Source organism: Apodemus sylvaticus, chromosome 20, assembly GCF_947179515.1.
Source record: "Apodemus sylvaticus chromosome 20, mApoSyl1.1, whole genome shotgun sequence".
Lineage (NCBI taxonomy): Eukaryota > Metazoa > Chordata > Mammalia > Rodentia > Muridae > Apodemus > Apodemus sylvaticus.
The window spans coordinates 53,478,235-53,501,899 of NC_067491.1; the positions used below are offsets into that span (position 1 = coordinate 53,478,235).

The 23,665-nt window shown below is 48.1% G+C and overlaps 1 protein-coding gene and 1 long non-coding RNA gene across 4 annotated transcripts in view; both read right to left on the reverse strand.

Annotated features, from left to right (window-relative positions):
- The window catches only part of Myo1f (myosin IF), a 48,545-nt gene that overhangs the window by 18,976 nt on the left and 5,904 nt on the right, over window positions 1-23,665 (reverse strand). Inside the window, exons 1-14 of one of the 2 annotated variants that reach the window (XM_052165473.1) lie at window positions 15,554-15,574; window positions 11,574-11,711; window positions 11,114-11,203; window positions 10,930-11,024; window positions 9,574-9,661; window positions 9,398-9,487; window positions 7,682-7,813; window positions 7,387-7,521; window positions 5,666-5,798; window positions 4,690-4,886; window positions 3,210-3,290; window positions 2,998-3,084; window positions 1,131-1,217; window positions 526-693 (exon numbers count right to left, since the gene is read on the reverse strand). In XM_052165473.1, the coding sequence (XP_052021433.1) occupies window positions 526-693; window positions 1,131-1,217; window positions 2,998-3,084; window positions 3,210-3,290; window positions 4,690-4,886; window positions 5,666-5,798; window positions 7,387-7,521; window positions 7,682-7,813; window positions 9,398-9,487; window positions 9,574-9,661; window positions 10,930-11,024; window positions 11,114-11,203; window positions 11,574-11,651 (1,461 nt within the window). In that variant the 5' untranslated portion in view covers window positions 11,652-11,711; window positions 15,554-15,574. Of the gene's footprint in view, window positions 1-525; window positions 694-1,130; window positions 1,218-2,997; window positions 3,085-3,209; window positions 3,291-4,689; window positions 4,887-5,665; window positions 5,799-7,386; window positions 7,522-7,681; window positions 7,814-9,397; window positions 9,488-9,573; window positions 9,662-10,929; window positions 11,025-11,113; window positions 11,204-11,573; window positions 11,712-15,553; window positions 15,575-23,665 lie in introns of those variants that run through there. The other variant, XM_052165471.1, reaches the window with a different exon arrangement.
- On the reverse strand, window positions 5,004-5,657 carry LOC127670902 (uncharacterized). 2 transcript variants are annotated; one of them, XR_007974646.1, is made up of 3 exons: window positions 5,411-5,657; window positions 5,219-5,365; window positions 5,004-5,052 (listed from the first exon to the last, which is right to left on the reverse strand). It is a non-coding gene; the product is annotated as an uncharacterized LOC127670902 (long non-coding RNA). The 2 variants fall into 2 exon arrangements; XR_007974647.1 differs by having other exon boundaries at window positions 5,005-5,052; window positions 5,336-5,365.

Sequence of the window (23,665 nt, forward strand, 5' to 3'; positions counted from 1 at the left end):
TGCTGAGACGCTTAGAAATAGTCAGGAATCTCTTGGGAAGGTGGCTATAGCCTGGGTCAGAACCTAGGAGATTCTTGTAGCCTCTGGTAGGGGTGAGGTGGATGGGCTCCAGCCCATTTTTGTTTGTTTTTAACGGGGGGAGGGGGGAAGAGTGAGGGTCAGGTTTTCTGTCTGAGGGTTATAGCTAACATTGAACACGGGGGTGTGTGTGTGTGTGTGTGTGTGTGTATGTGTGTGTGCACGTGCGCGCGCCAGCATAGAAGAACCATCTTGTCTGTTAGGAGCTAGCTGCCCTGCTAATTGGGTAAACTGTGATTAGAGCAGTCTGTCTCTGTAGCTCTGGGGGAGGGGACCTGAGGCAGGTGTCCAGGCGATTTCCGGAGAAGTCTTTGGGCCACCAGGGCAGTCTCTGATTCTGGTTAGCAGGGGCCCCGCTGGAAGCAGAACTTGGTCAGCAGAGTAGGAAGTTTGCAACCTGGGCTAGGATTCGTGAGGGGCGCCCACTGAGAAGGGCGGTCCACGCACCTTGCCTGCATAGTGGTGGATGACAAACCCCGCGCTCCAGCTGTTGAAGTGCTCGTGGCTGCCCACTGCGCCTTGCAGCTTTTGTAGCAGTGTCTGGTCCGCGCCGCCACCGGTAGCGTGCATCGTTGCACACACATCGTCCAGCACGCTCATGATACCTGGCGGGTTCTGGGGAGCAGAGGTCCGGCTCAGCCTGGCAGGGGCCTCCCTGATTGAGCCGGGGGCTGGGAGGGAACTCCTAAATACAAGCTCAAACCGTGACAGCTTTCTTTCTTCTTTCAATTCCCCTTGCCTTTCCTTCTCGCCCCACACCCCTGTCTTTGTCTCTCCTCTGCCCTTTTCCCACCCCTGGAGTGGAGGGAATCCAGGCCTCTTTTCCTTCCCCACGTTGACATAGCTTGGAGGATATTACCACGACTCTGAAAATGTTACCAATGGGAATGCCGAGTGAATAAAACAAAGGTGGGCAGAAGAATCAGTGGCCGGGGTGGCTGGAAGATATTTCGAATATGGGTTCTCCCTTTCTCTCGGGATATCATAAACCCTTTCCAGGTACACTGGCTTAGCTCTGGAGTCGGTGAGATGCCCGCTCCTGAAGTCCTCACCAGCTTGTTTTCGATGAGGTCACACACAACTTTGTTGTTGAAGTATTCGATGGGGGTCCAGCGGATGCCCTCTTGCACATACTCCTCCTGGGGGTGGGGGTGGGGGTGGGCAGTGAGACAGTGCGGAGCCTGCCTCTCCTCCTCACGATTCCTTGGGAGGATATCCCTGCCTCTGTTGCTGCTGCCACACAGCCAGCAGGACTTGTAAATAAATACCCTCATTTGAGCTTTGGACTTTTTTTTTTCTCTAATAAAAAATTTTTTTTGATTCACTTTACATCCCAAGCACAGTCCCCCTCCTCTCCTTCCAGTCCCACCCTTATAGATCCATCCCACCATTCTCTTCTCCTAAGAGAAAGGGGACCCACTCTTGGGTCCCATCCCACCCTGGGATATGTAATCCCAGCAGGATTAGGCACACCTATCCTTTTATTTTTGGAGATAGGTCTCAAGTAGCTCAGGCTGCCCCTGAACTCAATATGTAGCCAAGGATGACCTTGGACTCCTCCTGCCTCTCCCTCCTGAGTGCCTGGATGGCAGGTGTGCACCATCACACCTGGTTTATATGGTTCTGGGGATGGAACCCAGGATTTTGCATGTGGGAGGCAAGTCTCTCTACTTATTGAGCGACTTCCCTAGCCTGGGCTCTCCTAATACTTATTTATTTATTTATTTATTTATTTATTTATTTATTTATTTATTTTGGTTTTTTTGGATTTGGTTTTTTTGAGACAGGGTTTCTCTGTGTAGCCCTGGCTGTCCTGGAACTCACTCTGTAGACCAGGCTGGCCTCGAACTCAGAAATCCGCCTACCTCTGCCTCCCAGAGTGCTGGGATTACAGGTGTGCGTCACCATCGCTCAGCTCCTAATATTTATTTTAAATCACTTTTTCATTGCCTTCGCTTTGTATGAGCACCTCCAAAATGAATCATTTGCCCTGAATCCTTGCCTCAGGCTCTGCATTTGAGACATAAATCAAAGCAGATTTATTTTCTTTGTGAGATGCTGGGGTTGGAATCCAGCAAGCCAGGCTACTCTCCTGCAGAGCTGTACACTGGAGAGCTCCTGGCGGAGATTTCCGTGCTGTCCCCAGCTCTGCCTGTCCCCAGCTCTGCCCGTGTCGATAGTACCTGCTACAAAGCGGTTGCTCACACAGCTGTATTTTTCTACCTTTCTTCTTTGTTGTTTGTTTTTTCTTTAGTTCTTTCTTTTCCTTCTTTTCTTCTTCATCCTCCCTTCCTCTTCTTCCTCCTCTGCCCCACCTTTCCTCCCCCTCCTTCTTTGAGATAGGGTCTCTCTATGTAACCCTGGCTGTCCTAGAACTATCTTTGTAGACCAGGCTGGCCTCAAACTCACAGAGATCCTGCCTGCCCCTGCCTTCTGAGCGAGTGCTGAGTGAGTGAGGTCTTCACTGCTACACCCAGCTCTATTTTTCTTTTTTAAATTGGATTCCCACTAGACACCTGTGCCTCAGCAGCAGACCCCACCCCTGTGTTGTGATTACAGGCATGTACCACATATCACTCCTGCTCTCTCCCTACTTCTATCCCAGGCTGGCCACAAACTCACTATGTAGTCAAGGGTGACCTTGAGTTCCTGAGTGCTGGGGTGACGGGAATTCATTACCACACCCAGTTCATGCAGCTGGCGATGGACCTCACACCTTCATGCGCTTTACCAACTGAATGACATTCCTAGCTTTCCTTTTCTCTTTATAAATTATGTGTGGTATTTTGTTATAGTAATGGGAACTGGATCTAATACAGCGAGCAGAGAGATGTGGGAATTTTTTGTGTGGGGTCCTCAGTGGCTCAGAGACCCTTATGATTGAAGTTCTGTCTTCTGCCACTTGGCTGCCCTGCCCACCTGCTCTGCCTTCAGGGTGAGCTCAATAAAAATCTGTTGCAGCTTCTCGTTCACGAAGTTGATGCAGAACTGTTCAAAGCCATTTTTCTGTGGAGGAAAGGAAAGAGCCTTTCTGTTAGTAGGCTATGCAATGTCTCTGGCAAATACTGGGTGTGCCCAAGTGACAGACAGAACAGGGTTGGGCTGAGGGGGAGGGGGATCCAGAGCCAAACCTGGAAGATCTCAAAGCCATAGATGTCAAGCACGCCGATGCTGTATTCTTCCTGAGGCTTCTGCATAGCACGGTTGATGGACTGTGGGAAGGCAAAATGGCGCCAGTGGACAGGTGGCCAAACCCATGCCTCTTGTTTTAAAAACCCATTTTTCCTAATCTCTTCTCTCTCTCTCTCTCTCTCTCTCTCTCTCTCTCTCTCTCTCTCTCTCTCTCTCTGTGTGTGTGTGTGTGTGTGTATGCGTGTATGCATTTGTGGTATTGGAAATACAACCCGGGACCTCATGAATTTTTTCACTGAACAACACTTTCCATGTGGGGATTTAAAAAAATACATAAAGAAATCACTGTACATAAAATACTGGAGAAGATGCTTGGCACATAATTTTGTGTTTGTTTGTGTTTGTGCAGCATAGGTGTGTGTGTGTGTGTGTGTGTGTGTGTTGCACTCATGTGCATACACTTGCATGCCACAGTGTGCATAAGAGGTCAGAAGACAATTTAAAGGAGTCTCTTCTTTCTTTTCATCATATGGGTTCTGGAATTCATACTTGGCCTTGGCGAGACACTCCCTTATCCAGATTCATGCCTGGCTTTTAAAAATGTAAGTGCTGGGATGGCAGGATGGCTTAGTGGATGAAGATGCTTGATGATAAGTCAGATGATGTGAGTTTGATCTCAGGAATCCATATGGCAGAAGGAGAGAGCCAAGTTCCTCACGTTGACCTCTGACATCCACACACATGTGAGCATGCATACACGTCCACACAAAGTAAATAAATACATGTAACGGAAATTAAATGTGGGTCCTGCTGATGGGACTCACATCCTTATGGTGGAAAAACAAGCATGTTATCAGCTGAGGTCTCTCCCCAGACCCTACTTATATCAGGCATAGTAGTACGCACCTTGATTTCCAGCAATCAGGAGGCAGAGGCAGACCAATCTCTGTGAGTTTGAAGCCAACCTGACCTACACAGAAAACTCCAGGTTGGGCTACAAAGTGAGATCCTATCTCAAAATAATAAGTAAGTAGATGAAGACCACAGGGTCATTCTATGTAGCTTAAATTGGCCTTCAACTCAATCCTCCTGCCTCAGGCTCCTGGGTGCTGGGATTACAGGTGTGTATCTCCATGTCTGGCTCCACTAAGTGTCATGTTTGTTAGTACTGTAATTATCACTGGCCCTGACATATAATGTTCCCTTCAACTCACTCCATACCTATCCCTATGTCTCCTTGACAACCACTGTAGCTCTCAAATGCACCCATCCAGTTCTGTCTCCATTGTCAGGTTGGGGCTGCCAGGGCTTCAACAGTCCCTCCACCTGTAGCTTGTGTAAGCTGAGAGCTGTACGCTGCTGTCTCGGGAACTGGTGAGATGGACAGACAAAGGCTATCTCCCCACGCGTGGGTTCCAATTCCATGGACTTGTTAAGCTCCAGGCATCCGGCGGACTTCCCAGCACTGGTCCCACTCACCTCCACCAGGAAGTCGAAGAGGCGGGCATAGAGTCCCTTGGCCAGGGCGTCCCGAGTGTAGGCTGCCTGTTCCACATTGAGGGTCACGTCAATGGACTCGCTGCGTCCACCCCATTTGCTGTCCATCTTACGGCTGGTCAGCTTCTCTTGTAGTCGCCCACTGTCTATGCCAAGCAGGTAGGCTGGGAAAGCTAAGACTGCCGGGCCAGAGCAAACGGAAGCAGCTGGTCAGGCTCCCGGGACACAGGAGCTGCCCCAGGGACACCTTCCCCAGGGACACCTTTTCCAGGGATGCCTTCCCCAGGGACACCTTCCTTCCCCAGGGACACCTTCCTTCCCCAGGGACACCTTCCCCAGGGACACCTTCCTTCCCCAGGGATACCTTCCCCAGGAACACCTTCCTTCCCCAGGAACACCTTCCTTCCCCAGGGACACCTTCCCCAGGGACACCTTTTCCAGGGATGCCTTCCCCAGGGACACCTTTCCCAGGAACACCTTCCTTCCCCAGGGACATCTTCCCCAGGGACACCTTCCTTCCCCAGGGACGCCTTCCCCAGGGACATCTTCCCCAGGAACACCTTCCTTCCCCAGGGACATCTTCCCCAGGAACACCTTCCTTCCCCAGGGACATCTTCCCCAGGGACACCTTCCCCAGGGACACCTTTTCCAGGGACGCCTTCCCCAGGGACACCTTCCCCAGGGACATCTTCCCTAGGAACACCTTCCCCAGGGACATCTTCCCCAGGGACACCTTCCTTCCCCAGGGACACCTTCCCCAGGGACACCTTCCTTCTCCAGGGACACCTTCCCCAGGGACACCTTCCCCAGGGACACCTTCCCTAGGAACACCTTCCCCAGGGACACCTTCCCCAGGGACACCTTCCTTCCCCAGGGACACCAACAGGGTTCTCCTGGGATTTGAAGTGGGAAGAAGTCCTTATACAAGAGCCCGATGCCCGGCATTGCCCACACTCACGGTCTACACTCTCCACACGGGCATAATTCCCTTCCTCACAGAAGCTGATGTTCCCCAGGTGCAGGATCCCTGCCACGAGCTGCAAGACGAGCTGCTGCACGCTGGTCGGGATCCCGATGACTTGCATGGCGTTCTGTGGGCCAGACAGGGACGGCTTGTGGTTACTAACTTTGGTCTCCGCCACAAATCCAGGATTAGATTCCTGGGCCCATGGCCTGGACTTAGGGAGACAAGATGTTCGGAAGCCTGATCTTACCTTGTGTGTGCTAGGCATATGTGTTCATGTATGTGTATGTGTGTGGCAGGCAGAGGTCAACCTGGGTGTCATCCTCAGGTGCCATCTATCTTGTTTTCCTCATTGGACTGGAACCTGATGAGTAGGCGAGGCTACCCGACTAGTGAACCCCAGTAATCTTGTCTTTGCCTTGCCAGCCCTGGGGTTACAAGCAGGTACTGTGCTCTCTGGATTTTTAATTTTTAAAATAAGTGCTGAGGATTGAACTTTGCATGGCAAGTGTACTGGCTGGTTCTCTGTGTCAACGTGACACAGGCCGGAGTCATCACAGAGAAAGGAGCTTCAGTTGGGGAAGTGCCTCCATGAGATCCAGCTGTGGGGCATTTTCTCAATTAGTGATCAAGGGGGGAGGGCCCCTTGTGGGTGGAGCCATCCCTGGGCTGGTAGTCCTGGGTTCTATAAGAGGGCAGGCTGAGCAAGCCAGGGGAAGCAAGCCAGTAAGAAACATCCTTCTATGGCCTCTGCATCAGCTCCTGCTTCCTGACCTGCTTGAGTTCCAGTCCTGACTTCCTTTAGTGATGAACAGCAGCATGGAAGAAGTGTAAGTTCAATAAACCCTTTCCTCCCCAACTTGTTTCTTAGTTATGATGTTTGTGCAGGAATAGAAACCCTGACTAAGACAGCAAGTATTTTACTGACTGACACATCTCCCCAACGACCTGATTTACCTTGTGTGTGTATGTGTGTGTATTATGCATTGATAAGTTTGTGTATGAGTACACATGTATATGTGAATTCAAGTTTACTTGGAGGCCAGAGATTTACATTAGGTGTATTCTTCTATCGTTTTCCAAGTTCAAAAAAAATTGTGTGTGAGAAAGATGTGTCTGCATGTGTGTGTATTCATGTGTGTGTGGCACTGCATGTGACTGGGGGTTAGGGAACGATCTGCAGTTGTCTGGCCTCACTTGGTTTTGGACGAGCTCTCTCTGCTGCTGCAGAAGCTAGTCTAGCTGGTTCATGAGCTGCTGGACATTCTCCTGTCTCACCGTCTCGTTCTCCATGGAAGCACCCGGACTACACACACTTGGGCTGCCACCTCCTGCTTTTATGTGGATTCAGGAAATCCAAACTCAGGTCACCAGGCTTGCACTCCAAGTGCATTTTTACCTTCTGAATCTTCCCCCCAGAGCTCCACCTTATTTTTGACACAGTTTCTTACTAGTCCTGAAGCTAACTGCCTGCCTCTGCTGCCCCGGCGCAGCAGATATGAGCGTGTGCTGCCATACCCCCCTTTTTTATGTGGCCTTTGGGGATTGAATTCAGGACTTTATGTACAGCAAGCACTTTACCCACTGAGCCATTCCTTGGCTCCATCAGTGTGCCGTATAACCTTGGATACGTGCCTACGTCTTTCTGTGCCTCAGTTTCCTTATTTGTAACATGAAAAGGTTCCTTGGGGGCAGGACTGCTAGTTGGTGCTCACCAGGGTCTCACTGAAGTCACTTCGGTCATCAGTGCCTTCCACCTTGTAGGTGTCTGATTGGTTGAGGTAGTAATAGTAGTCTGGCGTCATGAGTCCAAGGTTCTGCTGCTGCTCCTGGGAGGCCCCTTCCAGAAGCTGGAGGGTGTCAGAAGGTCATGCATCTGGCCCAGTCTGGTGCAACCATTGTGGTTGCCTTACTGTCCCACACAGTGCCCTTCCCATGTTCTCACCCCCCCATTCCTGGGATCCAGATAGTCTCCCTCTCCTTCCAGCCCCATTGACCTCCCCCATGCACCTGGTAGTAGATGTGGAAATTCCTCTCATTCTCATTCTGCATGACCACACGAGACTTTTCCAGCAGGAAGTTGGAGATCTTGCCTCCGTCTGGTTCTCCGCCTCGGCTGAATTGGATCTCAAAGTACTTTCCCTGAATTTCAGAGAGCCACATTAGCATCTCCCCGACTTTCAGGAGTATATGCGGCAAGGATCACAATCTCATGAGCCTCTTCTTCTTCCTCTTATGATCTGTCTTTCTCTTGCCTCAAGCTAGGTGGCAAGCATTTGCTGAGCCATCTCGCTGACCATCCACTTACATATTGGCTAAGCTGGCTCTTTTCACCAGAGCCTTTCCTCTAGATTTCACAGACTGTATGGGGCCAGGATCCCTAACATATTCCTCTCCTGTGATGGCTAAACCCCTGCTAATTGCACTTACCTTTGTGTTCACCTCAAGTCCTGCCAGCACATTTCAGAAGTTTCTATGTCTCTTTTGTGTGTGTGTGTGGTGTGTGTGTGTGTACATGGATGTGTGCATGAGGGGTGCATGCTTGGGTGGGTGAATGTGAATATGTGTGAGTACGGAGGCTGGGGGTTAACACTAGGTGTCTTCTTCAACTGCTCTCACCATATACATCAAGGAGGGAACTCTTGCACCCAAAGCCTGATGAGCTGACAAGTTTTAGCTAACCACTTTGCTCCAGGAACCTCCTGCCTCTACTTCTCATGTGCTGGGGATCTGAACTCAGGTCCTCCTCCAGTTCCTTTATTCTATTTCTTGAGACAAGATCTCTCAATGAATGCAGAGCTCACTGATTGGCTAGACTGAGCGGCCACAGTGTCTCTCTGGATCCTTCTGTCTGTAGTTCCTAGTGTCATAGGTGCGCTATCCTAGCCAGCTTTCACACGGATGCTGGGGATTAAAGTCACATCCTGCTTCAGTGGCTCCAGATTCAGTGAGAGACCTTGTCTCAAAAAATAAAACAGAGGGGCTTTAGCTATAGCTCAGGAGTAAACAGCACTGCTCTTTCAGAGGACCGGGTCATATGCCCAGCACCCCAAGGTCTGTTCCCAATCATCTGTTACTCTAGTTTCAGGGGTTCCAATGCCATCTTCTGGTCTCCAAGGGCACCATGCACTCACATGGTACACAGACATACATTTGAAACACTCATACGTACAAAATAAATACTAATAAAATTAGTATTTTAAAATTTAAAACCAGCTGGAGAGATGGCTCAGCGGTTAAGAGCACTGACTGTTCTTCCAGAGGTCCTGAGTTCAATTCCCAGCAACCACATGGTGGCTCACAGCCATCTGTAATGGGATCCGATGTCCTCTTCTGGGTGTGTTTCAAAGACAGCTGCAGCGTACTCATATACATAAAATAAATAAATCTTAAAATTTAAAACCAAAAAAATTTGTAAGGTGATGAGCTATTGAGGAAGACACCCAACATTGATATTTGGCACCCATGTGCTTGCACACAAATGTTCATGTGCACACATAGAGTGTGCATCCACACATGCATGCACACTCCCCCCCCCCCCACACACACACAAAAAAAAACCCCATGGAGGCTAGGGAGATGGTTCAGTGAGTGAAGTACTTGCCATACAAGTATGTGTGTAAGTAAGTATGTCTGTGTGCATGTGTATATATTTGTTTGTATGGATGTGCACCTGTGTGTGTGTGTAGTGACAACAAGTATTCATTTGAGGTTATAGTGACTCACAAAGCGGCTGGAATTGTTGTTGCGCACAGTCTTGGCATTGCCGAAAGCCTCAAGCAGTGGGTTTGACTGTAGGATTATGTCTTTGACGTGCTAGGGGTAGAACCAGGTAGAAAGAGATCAGTCTGGGCCAGATGGGTGTAACTGACGGCGCCCATCTCCTTCCATTCTTGTCTTACCTGGACCTTGTCTCCCCCACCAGACACCTTGGAGATGTAGCCCATGATGTATTTAGCAGCCACTGTCTTCCCAGCTCCGCTCTCCCCACTGGAACAGGTGAGAGGAAGGGATGGTTAGCGGGCAGCAGTATTGAAAAGACCTTTTCTAATGCCTAGTCATTCATTAATTCATGCATTTATTCATTCTTTTACCAAGCACACACAGTGTTCCAGCCCCTACTCTAGGTCCCAGAGATTCAAAAGTGATCAAGAAAGATTGAAAAAATAAGTCCCTGCCCCTAGGAAGAAGACCTGCAAGGGTTTTCTTCCCAACACCTACATGGTGATAATAACCACCTGTAATTCCAGTTCCAAGGGATTTAACACCCTCTTCTGGCCTCAGAGCACCAGGCCTGGATATGGTGCTCGGATATGCATGTAGGCAAAACATGCACACACTTAAACTAAAAGTAGTAAGTTTTTAAAAATAAAAAAATGCCTTTGCCCTCTCAAAAAGGAGGGACTAGTGGATGGCTCAGAGGGGAAAGACACTTGCTGCCGAGCTGAATTTGCTGGAAGCAAATACCTGATTCCTGGAAGTTGTCCCTTGAACTTCACACTTGTACTGTGGCATGTGGCAACCCCAGTAAATATAAATAAGTAATTATATATAATTTTAAAGTCCCCTGGGCTGGGAAAATGGCTCAGGACCTGTTGCCAAGCCTGAAGACCTGAGTTCAATTCCTGAGATGGTGGGAGGAGAGAACTGACTCTTGGAAATTGTCTTCGGACTTCTACATACACAACTTGGCATGTGCATGCACCCACACACATCCCCAAAATAAAAAATAATGTAAAATGTCATACCCTCACATTTATTCCACACATGCGTACTTGTTATGAGGGTGGCCTCTGTGTGGGTGGTGTATGTCCATGTGTGTATGTATACATGTGCCTATATGCAGAGGCTGGAGGAGGGCATCTGGTGTGCTGCTCCATCACTCTCTGCCTTATTCCCTGGAGGCAGGGTTTCTCACTGAATCTGGAGCTAGGGTGTGGCCATCAAGCCCCGGCAACATGTCTGTCTCAGTGTCCCCCAATGCTGGAGTTACAGGTTTGTGTGTTCATACCTAGCTTCTTAATCTAAATTCTGGGAATTTGAACTCAGGTCCTCCTTCTTGAACAGCAGTCACTCTTATCTGCTGAGCTATCTCTTCCGTCCTGGAGCTTATATTTAGGAGGAACCAAATGAGAAATAATAAAATGAACAAATATACTGTATCAGGAGCGAAGAGATATAAGGAAAGTGGAATAGAGCAACAGAGACGGAGTGACATGCCTACATAGAATGTTCCAGAATCCCTCACCCTCCTGTACCTGATGATGACACACTGGTTCTCACAGTCGATCAGCATATTCCGGTACATGTTGTCGGTGAGGGCATAGATGTGCGGAGGATTCTCATATTGAGCCTGGTGCGGGAGGTCAGGACTCAGCCCAGAGCTTTGGGGCTTGCAGGGTAGGTATGGAGATACTCCCACCCATCCAACCCTGGACTCACCGCACCCTGATAGAGGTCAATTTCTCGGTCAGTGAAGTAGGGCATCTGCTTGAAGGGGTTTACAGAGATTAGCACTGAGCCAATATATGTCTTAAGAGGTGGTTAAGAACCATACAGTTTCTTGTTTTGCTTTTCAAACACTTCTCACCCCTTACTCCATCCCGACAAGACCACCCTTTGCCTGCAGAGAGAGATGAGATGCCTACATGCACCTCGAGTCTCTTACGAAATGATGGCTGGGTCCAGAAATAGGGGAATGGGTAGAGTAGTGACTTAGATCTCCCAAGGCAGGGGTGCTGTGGCGGCCACAGCATCTCAGACCGTAGCACTGTTGTTACTTGATGTATCCTTCAGTCTGCCCTTCCTTCCTCCAGCTATTCATCTTGCCCTCCAACCCCGGGCTGGGCTCTACTATTACTACTGCCATCATCCTCCTGTGCCCGTGCACTGCTTGGGATACGAAGATGTAGTCGTCCATGAAGCGTTTGCGGAGGTTGCTCACAATGGCGTCCTCGGTGATCTGGGGCAGCAGCACCATGTCATCCACACCACTCTGCTTCACATTGTGACTCTGCCAGTGAAAGCGCTCCTTGCTGCCCTGGGGGTGGGGGATGGAACAGGGATGAGCCCTTGAAGGGGAGCACGGTTGGGCATCTCTTACCTTCACATTCCCCCACCCCGTTTCTGAATCATTCTTTCTCAGATACCCCAGTAATAGCTAGGATTTTTGTGTGGCTGGTTTAGTGTTTTTGAGGCAGGGTTTCTCTGTATATCGTTAACTGTCCTGGGACTATCTCTGTAGACCAGTCTGGCTTCAAATTCAGAGATCCACCTGCTTCTGCCTCCTGAGTGCCGGGATCAAAGGCGTGTGCCACCACTGTTTGGCAGTAATAACTAGTTTTGTCAACTTGACATGATTTAGAATCACCTGGGAAGAGTCTCAGTGATGGACTCTCTGGGTCAGCTTGTCCTGTGGCTTGTGTGTGGGAGATTATCTTGATTACCTTAAAGTGGGAAGATGTGTTCATTGTCCCCAGCCATATGACAGCCCTTCACTGGGGAATTCTAGGCTAGCATCACACCAGTTCTTGTAGAGAGAGGGTTGGGTACAAGTAAGTGTGCATATTAGTCAGTCTCTGTCTCCATCTCCGTTCCCCGAACATCTTCCCCCTTACCTCACTAGGTATACCTGACTAGCCTGGCTCTCACTATGTAGACCAGGCTAGCCTCTATCTCAACAGTGATAGCCTGCTTCTGCCTCCTACGTACTGGGATTAAAGGTGTGTCCTATCACATTGGGCTCTCTCTCTGCTCTTGACTGCGGATATGATATAACTAGCTGCTTCAGTTCCCCCTCAATGATGGACTGTAACCTGGAACTGTACACCAAATAAATGTTTTGTCCTTTAAAGTTGTTTTCTGTCAGGATATTTTATCACATAGACAAAAAAGAAACCTGTTTCTTCCTCCTCTCCTGGGAATACAATGGAGGGGATAAGGCCCCTGTTGGCTTCCTGTCCAAAGCAACACACATTCCTGAAACTTCTCTTTCGGTTCATCTTTCCATCCACACCTTCACCTCGTACCTTCCTGCCACAGAGGATGGCACTGTCCTACTGCCATGGCTTCCCCACCATGAAGTCTCCCCGAAGCTGTGTTCCAAAATAGCCTCTCAACACTTGCATTGTTTCTGTCAGGAGGCTACGTCGCGGTGACATAAAGGTAACTCCCTCATATGGCTGTTCTGATCCTATCTGTTTCAGAAAGCCTGTTTATGGCTTCCTGTTTCGCTCCTTTTCCTCAAGTCTACAAACAATGGTTTGTCTGGAGACAGAGACTCAAGTAGATCACACTGGGCTTGAACACACTGTGTAGTATGATCCTTCTGCTTCTCTCTGCTCCTGACTGTGGACATGATGTGACTTTCTGAGTGTCTGAATGACAGGTGTGTGCCGTGGGGAGCATAGCACAAAGGTCCTTGTGCCGCAGATGCCAGGGAGACCAGGAATGTTAAACACACAGGATTATCATTCCAATGGGAAAGATGAAATACCCATTCTCCCACTCAGAAATCAGGGAATTGGTAGTTACAGCCTAGTGATTTGTGTTGGGCCAGACCATCCTACAACTGGGACTGGAGGTGGCTAGTAATCTCAATGACCTTTTCAGCCAGGGGTTCTCTCCTAAGCTCCCATAACCTGAAAGTCTCCAGGCCAGAGACTTCTCTAGGCCCTTACACTAGCACAGGTAGCCTATGTCTAGAACCCCCCCCCCCTTTAAAAAAAAAAGAAATGATATGTACCCTGAGTCAAGTTTCAATGTAATTATAGTCTTTGTGTACTGGAGTTTTATTACACCAAGAAACTTTTCCCCAAATTGTACTGTGTTTTAAATATGCTGACAATGAACCACTTGTCATTAGACTCTTCCGAAGTCTCTGTTTTTGTTTTAGTTTTCCAAGACTGTGTTTCTTTGTGTAGCTTTGGCTGTCCTAGAACTATCTCTATAGCCCAGACTGACTTCAAACTCACGGAGATCCATCTGCCTCTGGAGTGCTGGGATCAAAGGTGTGCTCAACCACTGCCCAGCTAGAAGTCTTGACCCACGTTGATGAAGTCGATATGAACCAAGTTTTCATTCTCATTCCCCACAGTTTGCTTCTCTGCCTGAGACATCCCCAGTTTGCTACCAGGCCTAGTTTATGAAGGACTGGAGGTCAAACCAAGGGCATTGGGCATGTAGGCAAGAACTCTTGTACCTGAGTTATATCTTCAGTTCCTTGAGGGGTCTTTCTGCATGTGACATGCCTGGAATCCCAGCACTTAGGAGGTTAGAGTTGGAAGGACTGCCATGAGTATGAGGCCAGCTTGACCTACATAGTGAGTTTCAGTCCAGCTGGGGATATATAGTGAGATTGTGTCTCTAAAAAGAGCTGACAGTATCGCTCAGTGGGTAAAGGTGGTTGCTGCGGAGCCTGATGACCGGAATTCAACCCCTGGGGCCCACACAATGGGAAAGAGGACCAACTCCTGGTTCTCTGTTCTCTGCATGTGTACAATAGCACTCACACATTCTCCCCATCAATCAATCAATCAATCAATCAATGTAATTAAAATTGCATATATCTGTGTAAACTATAGTATAGATCATCACCTACAGCCATGTATCAAGTTCACAGCCTGAACAATGAAGGCTGAATTCTTTGCTTCGATATGCATCCCTTTGGGATATGGTCCTGTCTACACCTGCCTGCATTTCTTCATTCAGTCCCTCCCTCCTTCCTTCCTTCCCTCCATCCTTCCTTCCTTCCCTCCTTCCTTCCTTCCCTCCTTCCTTTCTTCCTTCCTTCCCTCCCTTCTTCCTTCCTTCCCTTCTTCCTTTCTTCCCTCCCTCCCTCCTTCCCTCCTTCCTTCCCTCCCTCCTTCCTTCCTTCCCTTCCTCCTTCCTTCCCTCCCTCCTTCCTTCCTTCCCTCCCTCCCTTCCTTCCCTCCCTCCCTTCCTTCCTTCCCTCCCTCCCTTTTTTCCCTCCCTCCCTCCCTCCCTCCCTCCCTCCCTCCCTCCCTCCCTCCTTCCTTCCTTCCTTCTTTCCTTCCTTCCTACCTTCTTTCTTTCAAATGAACCCTCGCACCTTGTAGACTAGTTTGGTCTGAATTTCGCTATGAAGCAAAGGATCGTTTTGGGCTTCAGCTTTCTGCCTTTATGTCAAGTGCTGGGATAACAAGTGTACGCAACCATATGTGGTATATGCTGTGCTGGGATGTGGCCCAGAGCTCTGTGCATGCTCAGCAAGCACTTTACCAGTTCCTTTCCTGTCTCCCGTTCTCTCCTTTCTAACCATCATACACCGAGCAGCTCTACCGCAAGCTCCCAGTACTATGATATGTTGATTTTCCTCAGGTCCAAAGCAGTGGATCCTGCTGAAGCAGGAATCAATCTTTGCCCTATTGTCCATGTCTCGTATTTTGTCACAGTGAAGAAAACGTGAGTGGAAGAAGGACATTTAAGGCTGTTGAGGCAAAGGAGGCATGGTGGTTTAAATGAGATGTCCTCAACATTCTCAGTCTTTTGAATACTTTGGTCCCCAGAATACGTGATCACTACTCTGATGGTGGTAGCACTATTTGGGCAATTTGGCAGATGTGGCCTTTATGCAGGAAGAACAGTACTGGGGGAAGTCTTTGAGAGTTCACAGACTCAAACCATTTCCAATTAGGTCTCTGTGCTTCCTGCGTGAGGTTTGAGAAGTGAGTTCTCATATTCTAAGTCCAGTCACCATGCCTTCCTGCTCTTATGAGTCCCCACTCTGATGGTGACGGGCTCTTATCCCTCTGAAACCACAAGCCCCATACAAACCTGTCTTAGTTACTTTTTTTTTTTTTATCACTGTAACAAAACACTGTGGCCAAGTCTTTATAAAAGAAAGTGTTTTATTCCACTTACAGTTCAGTCCAGGGTTAGAGTCCAGGGTGGCAGAGCAAAGTTATGGTGGCAGGAACAGATGAGAGCTTACATCCTGAAGCACAATTAGTGGGGAGAAAGGGCACACTAGAAATGGTGTGAGTTTTGAAACCTCAAAGCCTGTCCCCAAGTGACATACTCCTCTAAGCTGGCCACACCTCTCAAACTGCCCAAACCGTGCCATCAGCTGAGACTAACATCTCAAACTAACAGATTCAAATATGTGAGCTGACGGGACCATGCTTATTCAAATCACCACAGACCACTTTCTTCTATAGGTTGCCTTGATCATGGTGTCTTATCACAGCAATAGAAAAGTAACTAATACAGAGGATGTGCTATGGTAAGAAAGGTGGGTATGGATGGACACTGGATTGAAAAAGGGATACTTTCACGTCTGAAGGTTTGGGGATTCTCTGTGTAAAAATGTGCTCAGGGGGCAAAATGGCTGGGGCATACAGGTAAATATGGATTAACACCTTCGGGAGTTCTGAGCCAAGGCATGGTGTCCCTGGTGGCACTTTAGGGCAGCAGAGTTTGGAACACAGAGCCTTGTGCATGAGGCAAGTGGTCTACTACTGAGCACCACCCACAGCCTGTGTGATTTTTTTTTTTTTGGTTGTCTTAGAGATGGGGATGAAGCTGACATTTTTAGTGGGCGAGTGCCTGTACACATGAGTTAGAACTGGGAGAGGGAGACTGACTCGCTGTGTAGACAAGGCTCCTTCTAACTCACAGATCGCCTGGCTCTACTTTCTTGTTAAGAATTAACATCATCGTCACCATTCTTGGTTGGTTCAACAAACATAATTTATGTATAAAGAGAAAATCAATACCAGCTGAGTATCTTTAATCAAAATGTTAGGAATCTGAAGTGCTTCAAGTTTCTTATTTTTAAATAACAACCCAATCAAACAACAACCAAAACCAAAACCCAAACCCAAACCCAACCCCAACCAATGTAAAGCAAAACTCAAAACCCACCACCACTACCAAAAAACACCAAGCAGCAAACCCATTTTGGAACCCAAGAATGGTGGCTCCCAGTGCTTGGGAGACTAAGATAAGATGGGTCCTGAGGACAGCCTGAGCTGCAGAATGAAACTCTGTCTCAGACAAAACAAAACAAAATTTTAAAAAAGGCCAAAGAGATGGGTTGGAAGGTAAGAACACTTGCTCCAAAATCATGAGTACTAAAGTTAGATTGAGTGTGTAATAAGCTGGGCATCCCTGAAAAATACCTATAACCTCAGTGCTGGGTGCAAGATTGTTTGGAGACAGAAAGATTGCTCTAGCAAGAGATTCAGGAAAAGACTCTGCCTCAGAAGAGTAAACGGAGCTTGATGGGGGAGGACCCTACCACTCTCCTCACCTTCTTCTGATCTAGTATAAGCATGTACAGAGGTTTCTGTGTGTGCACATACCTACACATACGTTTACACAGACAAAATACATACATACATACATCTTTACCACCATACCCACAATGTCTGGAATATGATTCATTTAGTAGAGCAGTCGCCTAGCATGCACAACGCTCTGGGCTCCATCCCTAGCACTGCATCCCTAGCACCTGACATTGTTGGTGTATACCTCTCCTTCCAGCACACAAGAGGTAGAGGCAGGAGAATTAGTTCAAGTCCATCCTCAGCTATAACAGATTAAATTGGAGTTAGCCAGGGATAAATGAGACCCTGTCTCAAAAAAATATTTTACTTCGAAATATTTGCACATATATCATGAGATATTTTAGGACTAGGATTCAAGTTTCAACAGGCAATTTGCTGATGTTTCCTTTATAGCTATAACATAGCCAGAAGGTCATTTTACTTACTTAATTGCTCTAAGCCTATCCCCGGCCATGCCCAGCCCTTCTCTGGCAGATTCTAGGCAGGGGCTCTACTCCTGAGCCATGCCCCAGTCCCTCACTGGGCTGGTCAGCCTGGTCATTTATTCATTGTGATGTACAACTGGAGACCATACAAGATACTTGGAGAGCAAACACAACCTTTATCAGTCAGCAGTGAAACCTCCCAGTTCCAGTGAATGCTGTCTTCACTGCTCATGGGACTGAGGGAGGGAGAACTGGCTCAGTCGTAGGGTATTTGGCTAATCTCTGAAGGTCATTTTGTATATCCTATTTAGTATACCTGAGTTTCCCTAGGGCTGCCTCATGAGGTCAGGTGTGGAATTTTTCACCTGTGTATTTTATTGATACTCAGCCTTGAGCCAGGTGCAGTGACACATTACATGGCTGTAATTTCAATTCCATAACTCTGGAGCCTCCTGCAGGAAGTCAGAGAACCTGGCTGTAGCCTTGTGTTGTAAAACCTCCATCCTCAGAAAGGAATGACCGAGACTCCTCCTTGTGCCACAGGACCCCAATTTTCTCTCTTCAGAGTCCCTGGCATGTTGTCCGTCTCTGGCGCTGGTGACTGGATTCTCCTCAGAGCTTGGTCTACACACTTTTTCAATTCAGTCTGTCTGTCCATGGTGTTAATAACTTTTAACAAAAACTCTACCCTCAATAATCCATCTCAGTGCTCCTCCGGAGCCGTCATCTGAGCCCTTTGACAGGACGTCACATCTGGTGGCTTCACTGCGTTTGAGAACACTAGTGTGACCACTTTCAGAATTGCAGATACACATTTTAGCACCAGTAACTTTTCCCACTGCATTGCTGGGGATTACATGAATTCATTTTCTTTTCTTCCATACTGTTCTTTTTCCTTTCTTTCATTCTTGATGAAATAGTGGATAGAACGCAGGGCCTCACCCTTGAATGCCAAGCAGGCCTTCTACTCCTGAGTCAACCCCGGCCTCTCACCTGCAGTTTCTAGGTGTTGCTTCACCCCTGCACCTGGCTCCCAGCCTCTCACTGGGAATTCTAGGGAGAGGCTCCACTCCTGAGCTGCACCCCCAGCATCTCACTGGGAGATTTTAGGCAGGAGTTCCACCCTTGAGCCATGTCCCAGTTTATCACTGGGGGATTCTAGGCAGGTAGTTCATCCTAAGAAGACATTCAGAACACCCTTTTCAGCTTTGGTTGAGAAAGAGCACCCAGAGCCCAGCGGTGGTGGCACATGCCTTTAATCCCAGCACTTGGGAGGCATGTGCCACCACCTGGATTTCTGAGTTTGATGCCAGCCTGGTCTACAAAGTGAGTTCCAAGACAGCCAGGGCTACACAGAGAAACCCTGTCTCGAAAAATACCAAAAACCAACCCCCCCCCAAAACCAAAACCAACCAACCAAACAAAAAACATCCCTGGCCATGCCCAGCTCTTCTCTGGCGGATTCCGGGCAGGGGCTCTACTCCTGAGCCATGCCCCAGTCCCTCACTGGGGAAGTCTAGATGGGGGTTTCACTCCCGAGCTATATCACCCTTTACTGGAGGGCTGTAAGGGGGTTCATTGTCCCAAGACCCACCCCTTCCTTTACATGCACAGGACCCTGGGTTCTTCCCTGGCACTGCAAAAAAGAGTACCGGGTATGATGCAACAAGATCTCTTTCTACATGAAGGAGACAGGGCAAGGGGAGATGTTCACAGAATGCAACAGTGTGCAGCTCTTAAAGGTGACATATCCCTGGAGATGCTAAGAGAGAGCTGCCTGGGAAGTCAGAAGTATCTAGGTGGGATGAGGCTGAGTTGGCAGCTGCGGGCCATCCGAGTGACTGAAAACTGACTGCACTCTGAGAATGACCCCAGGGGAGGTTGTTGGCAAGATCCTGGTCTGAAATCATAGTGGGAAGTGTAGAAGGGCTGTGAGAACTCACCATCAGCCAGTCTGGGTGAGAAGAGGAAGGGCAGAGGCTTGGGAGAGAGGTCGGGTCATAGCAGTGGGTGCTTCCTGTTTGCAAGACAGGAAGACTAGACAGTGTTGGTGAGGACAGACCATGAAAATTAGGGTGGAGCCATTAGTGAGTCTGGTATGATACGAAAAGGCGAATCTGCTGTTCTCCGAGTTAGTGTTTGAAGTGTGGGGAACCCCTGGGGTATGGACAGGCAGGCTGTGTAAGTGGCTGATGGGACAGGAAGTGGATTACAGGCCTGCAGAATGCCAAGGCTCCTGTTTGGTGACCACAGTAAATAACAGTGTCAGCCACGGCCAGCTTCCTAACATTCATTTACTGCGTAGGATAAACTACTTGTTTGGCATAAGCTCTTCCTCAGGAGTTTAAACTGGCCTGGGATTGCTGTGAGTCCTTCTGCTTCAACAAGCTGAGCGCCATAATGTTTGACTAACTTTTCAGTGGCAGGACTGGAACTCGGAGATTTACACATAGTTGTTCTGCCATTATATTTCACTTCCAGCCCTTACTAAGCTTTGTGTTTTGTATTTTTCAGTTTTTACAGTTTTTATTTATACTATTGTGTGTGTATGTGCATGGCACGAGTGGGCGTGCATGTGTGAAGGCCAGAGGACAACACTGTGAAGTTATTTCTCTCCATCCACCTTTATGGGTTCTAGGGATTGAGCTTGGATAACCAGGGTTGCTCAAAAGTGCCTTTAACCACTGAGCCATCCTGCTTGCCATCATATTTTTTTTTTTAATTAAGGGCACTTCCACTTAATCCTAACACTCTGAAGGTAGAGGCAAATGGATCGCTGATGGTTTAAGGACAGCCTGGACTACACAGTATGTTCTAGGTCAGCAAAGAGTACTATAGAAAGAATATATGTATAATATGCATGTATGTATATGTGTATGTGTATATATATGTATGTATGTTACATACACACATATGTAAAGGCAAGCATAGAACTCACTAGGGTAGGCCTTGGGGCAAAGATCGTAACATCTATAATCCTCTAGTAAACAGTGATGAGGCAGAGTCATGTAGTCCAGGCCAGCCTCAAATCTGTTACGTAGCCCCGAGATTCTGATCTATTGCTTTGCTTCCCCAGTGTGAGAGAACATATGTGCACCATCACATCCATTACTTGGGGTTTGTGGAGTGCTAGGGACCAAACCCAGGACTTCATGCATACTAGGCAATCTCTCTACCAAGTGACCTACACACTGTGATTCTGTCCTGATCTACATGACTAAGCTTAAAAAATATTGTATGTATGCACATATGTATGTATGTATGTATATGTATATACAAATGTGTGTATAAGCGTGTGTCTGTATGGGGCGTGGGTTCTGGCACCTGATGCATGCAAAAGTCAGAAGAGGGTGTCAGCAGGTTGTATCTTTAGGACCCGGAGGTGATGGACAGGATGTGGATGCTGAGCCCTTAGCTTTTATTCTCATTATAGAGCATCAGTGCTATTTACTGCTGAGCCAGTGCTCCAGTCTTGTGACCAGTATTTTTAAGTGGATTACTTCAACTCTTCCTTTCAACACACAGAGGGTGGTACTGGTACTATTATTAGGTCCATTTCCAGATGAGAAAACTATGGTGCCTCAAGGTCGGAGGCTGCAAGGTCTGCTATGCTTGGCCTTTCCAGCCTTCAAAGCTGGGTTCCTCTTTCTGTTTTGTTCCTCCTCTTCCCTCAGGTTGCTCAGTGGCTTCTCTCTCTTCAATCTCATGACATTCACTCACTGTCTGTCCTGCCTTCAACATCCAAGCTCCTCCGGTTGCTCTGAGCGCTTCTGTGTCATAAGATCGTCAGTGTTTTCCTACGTATAGGAGGTTTCTTGGTTGACAGAGCGTTTATCTAGCTTGCATGAAGCCTTGGATTCTATCTCCAGCACAACCTATACTGGGTGTAGTGGTATACATCTTGAATCTCATTATTCAGTGGGTGGAGGCAAGAAAATCCAGGAGTTCAAGAAAGCACTCAGTTGGATACTAGCCTACATGAGACCTTGTCTCAAACTAGCCGTGGGGATATGGGGTGCAGCCAGTGCTCAGCAGTTAAGAGTTCCGACTGCTCTTGCAGAAGACTTGGTTTGGTTCTCAGTACCTATTTGATGGCTCACAACCAACCGTAACTCCAGTTCCAGGGAATCTTACTCCCTCTTTTTGTTGCATGCACACGGTACATAGACATACATGCAGACAAAACACACATAAAATAGAAATAAACAAATCTTTAAAAACTTAGCTAAATAATCAAATTAAGTGAATTATCCTGATGGTTACAACAGTCTCTTGTCCCCCTCTCAAAAAATAGTCCTTTGTCTCTCTGGTTCAAGTTGAAACTGTGTGTTCCTAAGTTCCTTCCTTGAACGTGGGTGGGGACAGTTGCAACAAATAGGTTTGTGGTCTCAGTTGACCACAGCTAAATATGACTCAATCTGCTGTCTCTTGTGAAAGACACTGAGGGGCTGTAGGTGGCTATGGTGAGAAGTGGAAGGCAGATCCTTCCTCTATCTCTCTAGTCAGCTCTGCCTCCATGGGGGTGGGGTGGAACAGGGTTGGAGGTGGGTGAAAGATGACAAGGTCTTCCTGGTGCTATTAAAGGGAGGGGCTGTTTGTGGTCAAGGTGGCTCTTGTAGGGCTCAGGCTTGCAAGCTCTGTAGTGCAGTGAGCACACTTCCTGATTTCTATCAGTGCTTGGAGTAGGTACAAGCCCGGCCTAGGCAGATGGGGTCTAATCTCCACTCTTGAAGCTCTGAATGACCGATGAAGATAGCATCTCAAGGAGAGGCCATGTTGGAGGGTGCAAAGGTTAAGTGGGTATACCATCCAAAGCTACACTTGCAACTTGACCCCAAGAGCCAAGAAGGCCTTGTGGTCATGGTGGAACTCCAAGATCTTAGCTTCTTTGGAGTGGACAGTCCAGGTTCAAATGAGGCTGGGAGGATGCTCAGAGGCTATTCAACAGCAATGGGCTACTCACAGCAAACCCTAGGAGAGCTTTCATTTTCTACAAAAAGGAAGTGGGGAAGGCACAGTCAGGATGACTACTAAGAGAAGTGGCCTCTTGAAAGGATCAAGCTCGAATCATCTTCCACTTTTTGTTTATCTGGAAGTTTGCTTGACCTCCCCTCCCTTTCCTCATTGCAAAGTAAGAACTCCAAGTGCAGTAGACCTCATAGAATCAGCTGCACAGATTCATCAAGGCAAAGGTTATCCTAGGAAAATACTAATATCCCCATTATCACTATAGGTGTCTGACTTGAACTTGGCCAGGCCCTGTGGGTCTAACGTGAGAGGAAGAACCCAGCGGTGGAGCTTTTGAATTCACCCCAGATATGTCCATTGTGACTAGGTTGGCTGGGTGAGCATATTCTACAAAGACACTTGTGTGCCTCACTTTGGCTATCAGACTATTGAAACCCAAGGAAACTGGAATTTCTCACAGGAATATCATGCAGGAAGAAGAGAAAGCTTAAAGGTAGGGCCAGTCAAAGGAGCCTGACTTGTTAGACCACTTTACAGAAGAGACATTGCTGGGTCAGTGGTGGGCAGGACCACACCTTCACTAGGAAGTACATAGATGAGCATACCCTGGCCTCTAATTGAAGTCAACGTCATCTCAGGGCCATGAAGATGGACTTGGTGTGTGTAAGAGTGTCACTGTATTTCCTTATCCCTCTTCCCAGTGTGGCCTCATTGAATGAATCTACCCTTTCTTCTTTTTGCTCTTAACTTGACTATTTTAATTGGCTTGTGGAGGACTAGTGGCTGGACATGGCTTGTGCGATCAAAGGTGTGACCCCAAGTCTGGCAGCAAAGCTCTCTGAGGATTGGGTGGAGGTGAGCAAGAACTTCAGACTAGGGAGAAATAGAACAGCTGCTTCCTTCCTCACCGGGGTCCTGAGAGGAGATGTGACCTGATGCTGTAGCTGCCACTAGCCCTGGCTGTGGGCCCTACCCTGGGCTCTCAGGGGATGGCTGTAGAACCCTGGACCTGTATCCCACCAGCCAGGGGGTTGTTACACTGCACCCTGCACCTCTCAACGGTGCAAACAACATTCTAATCTCCCAAAGTTGAGTGTCTCACTGTCCCTGCACAGGGCTGGGGTTGAGGTTTGTACCTGATGGGATCAGTATGCTTATTTCCTTCTGGCTTAGCTGGAAGCCAATGGGAGGGGCCTTTGTCTTTCTGGAGGTAGCTGTGGTCTCTTCTACCCCCTTAAGTTCTCCACACAGAGGCTCGAGTTGGAGGGACTCAGGTCTTAGTCTTTTGGAGA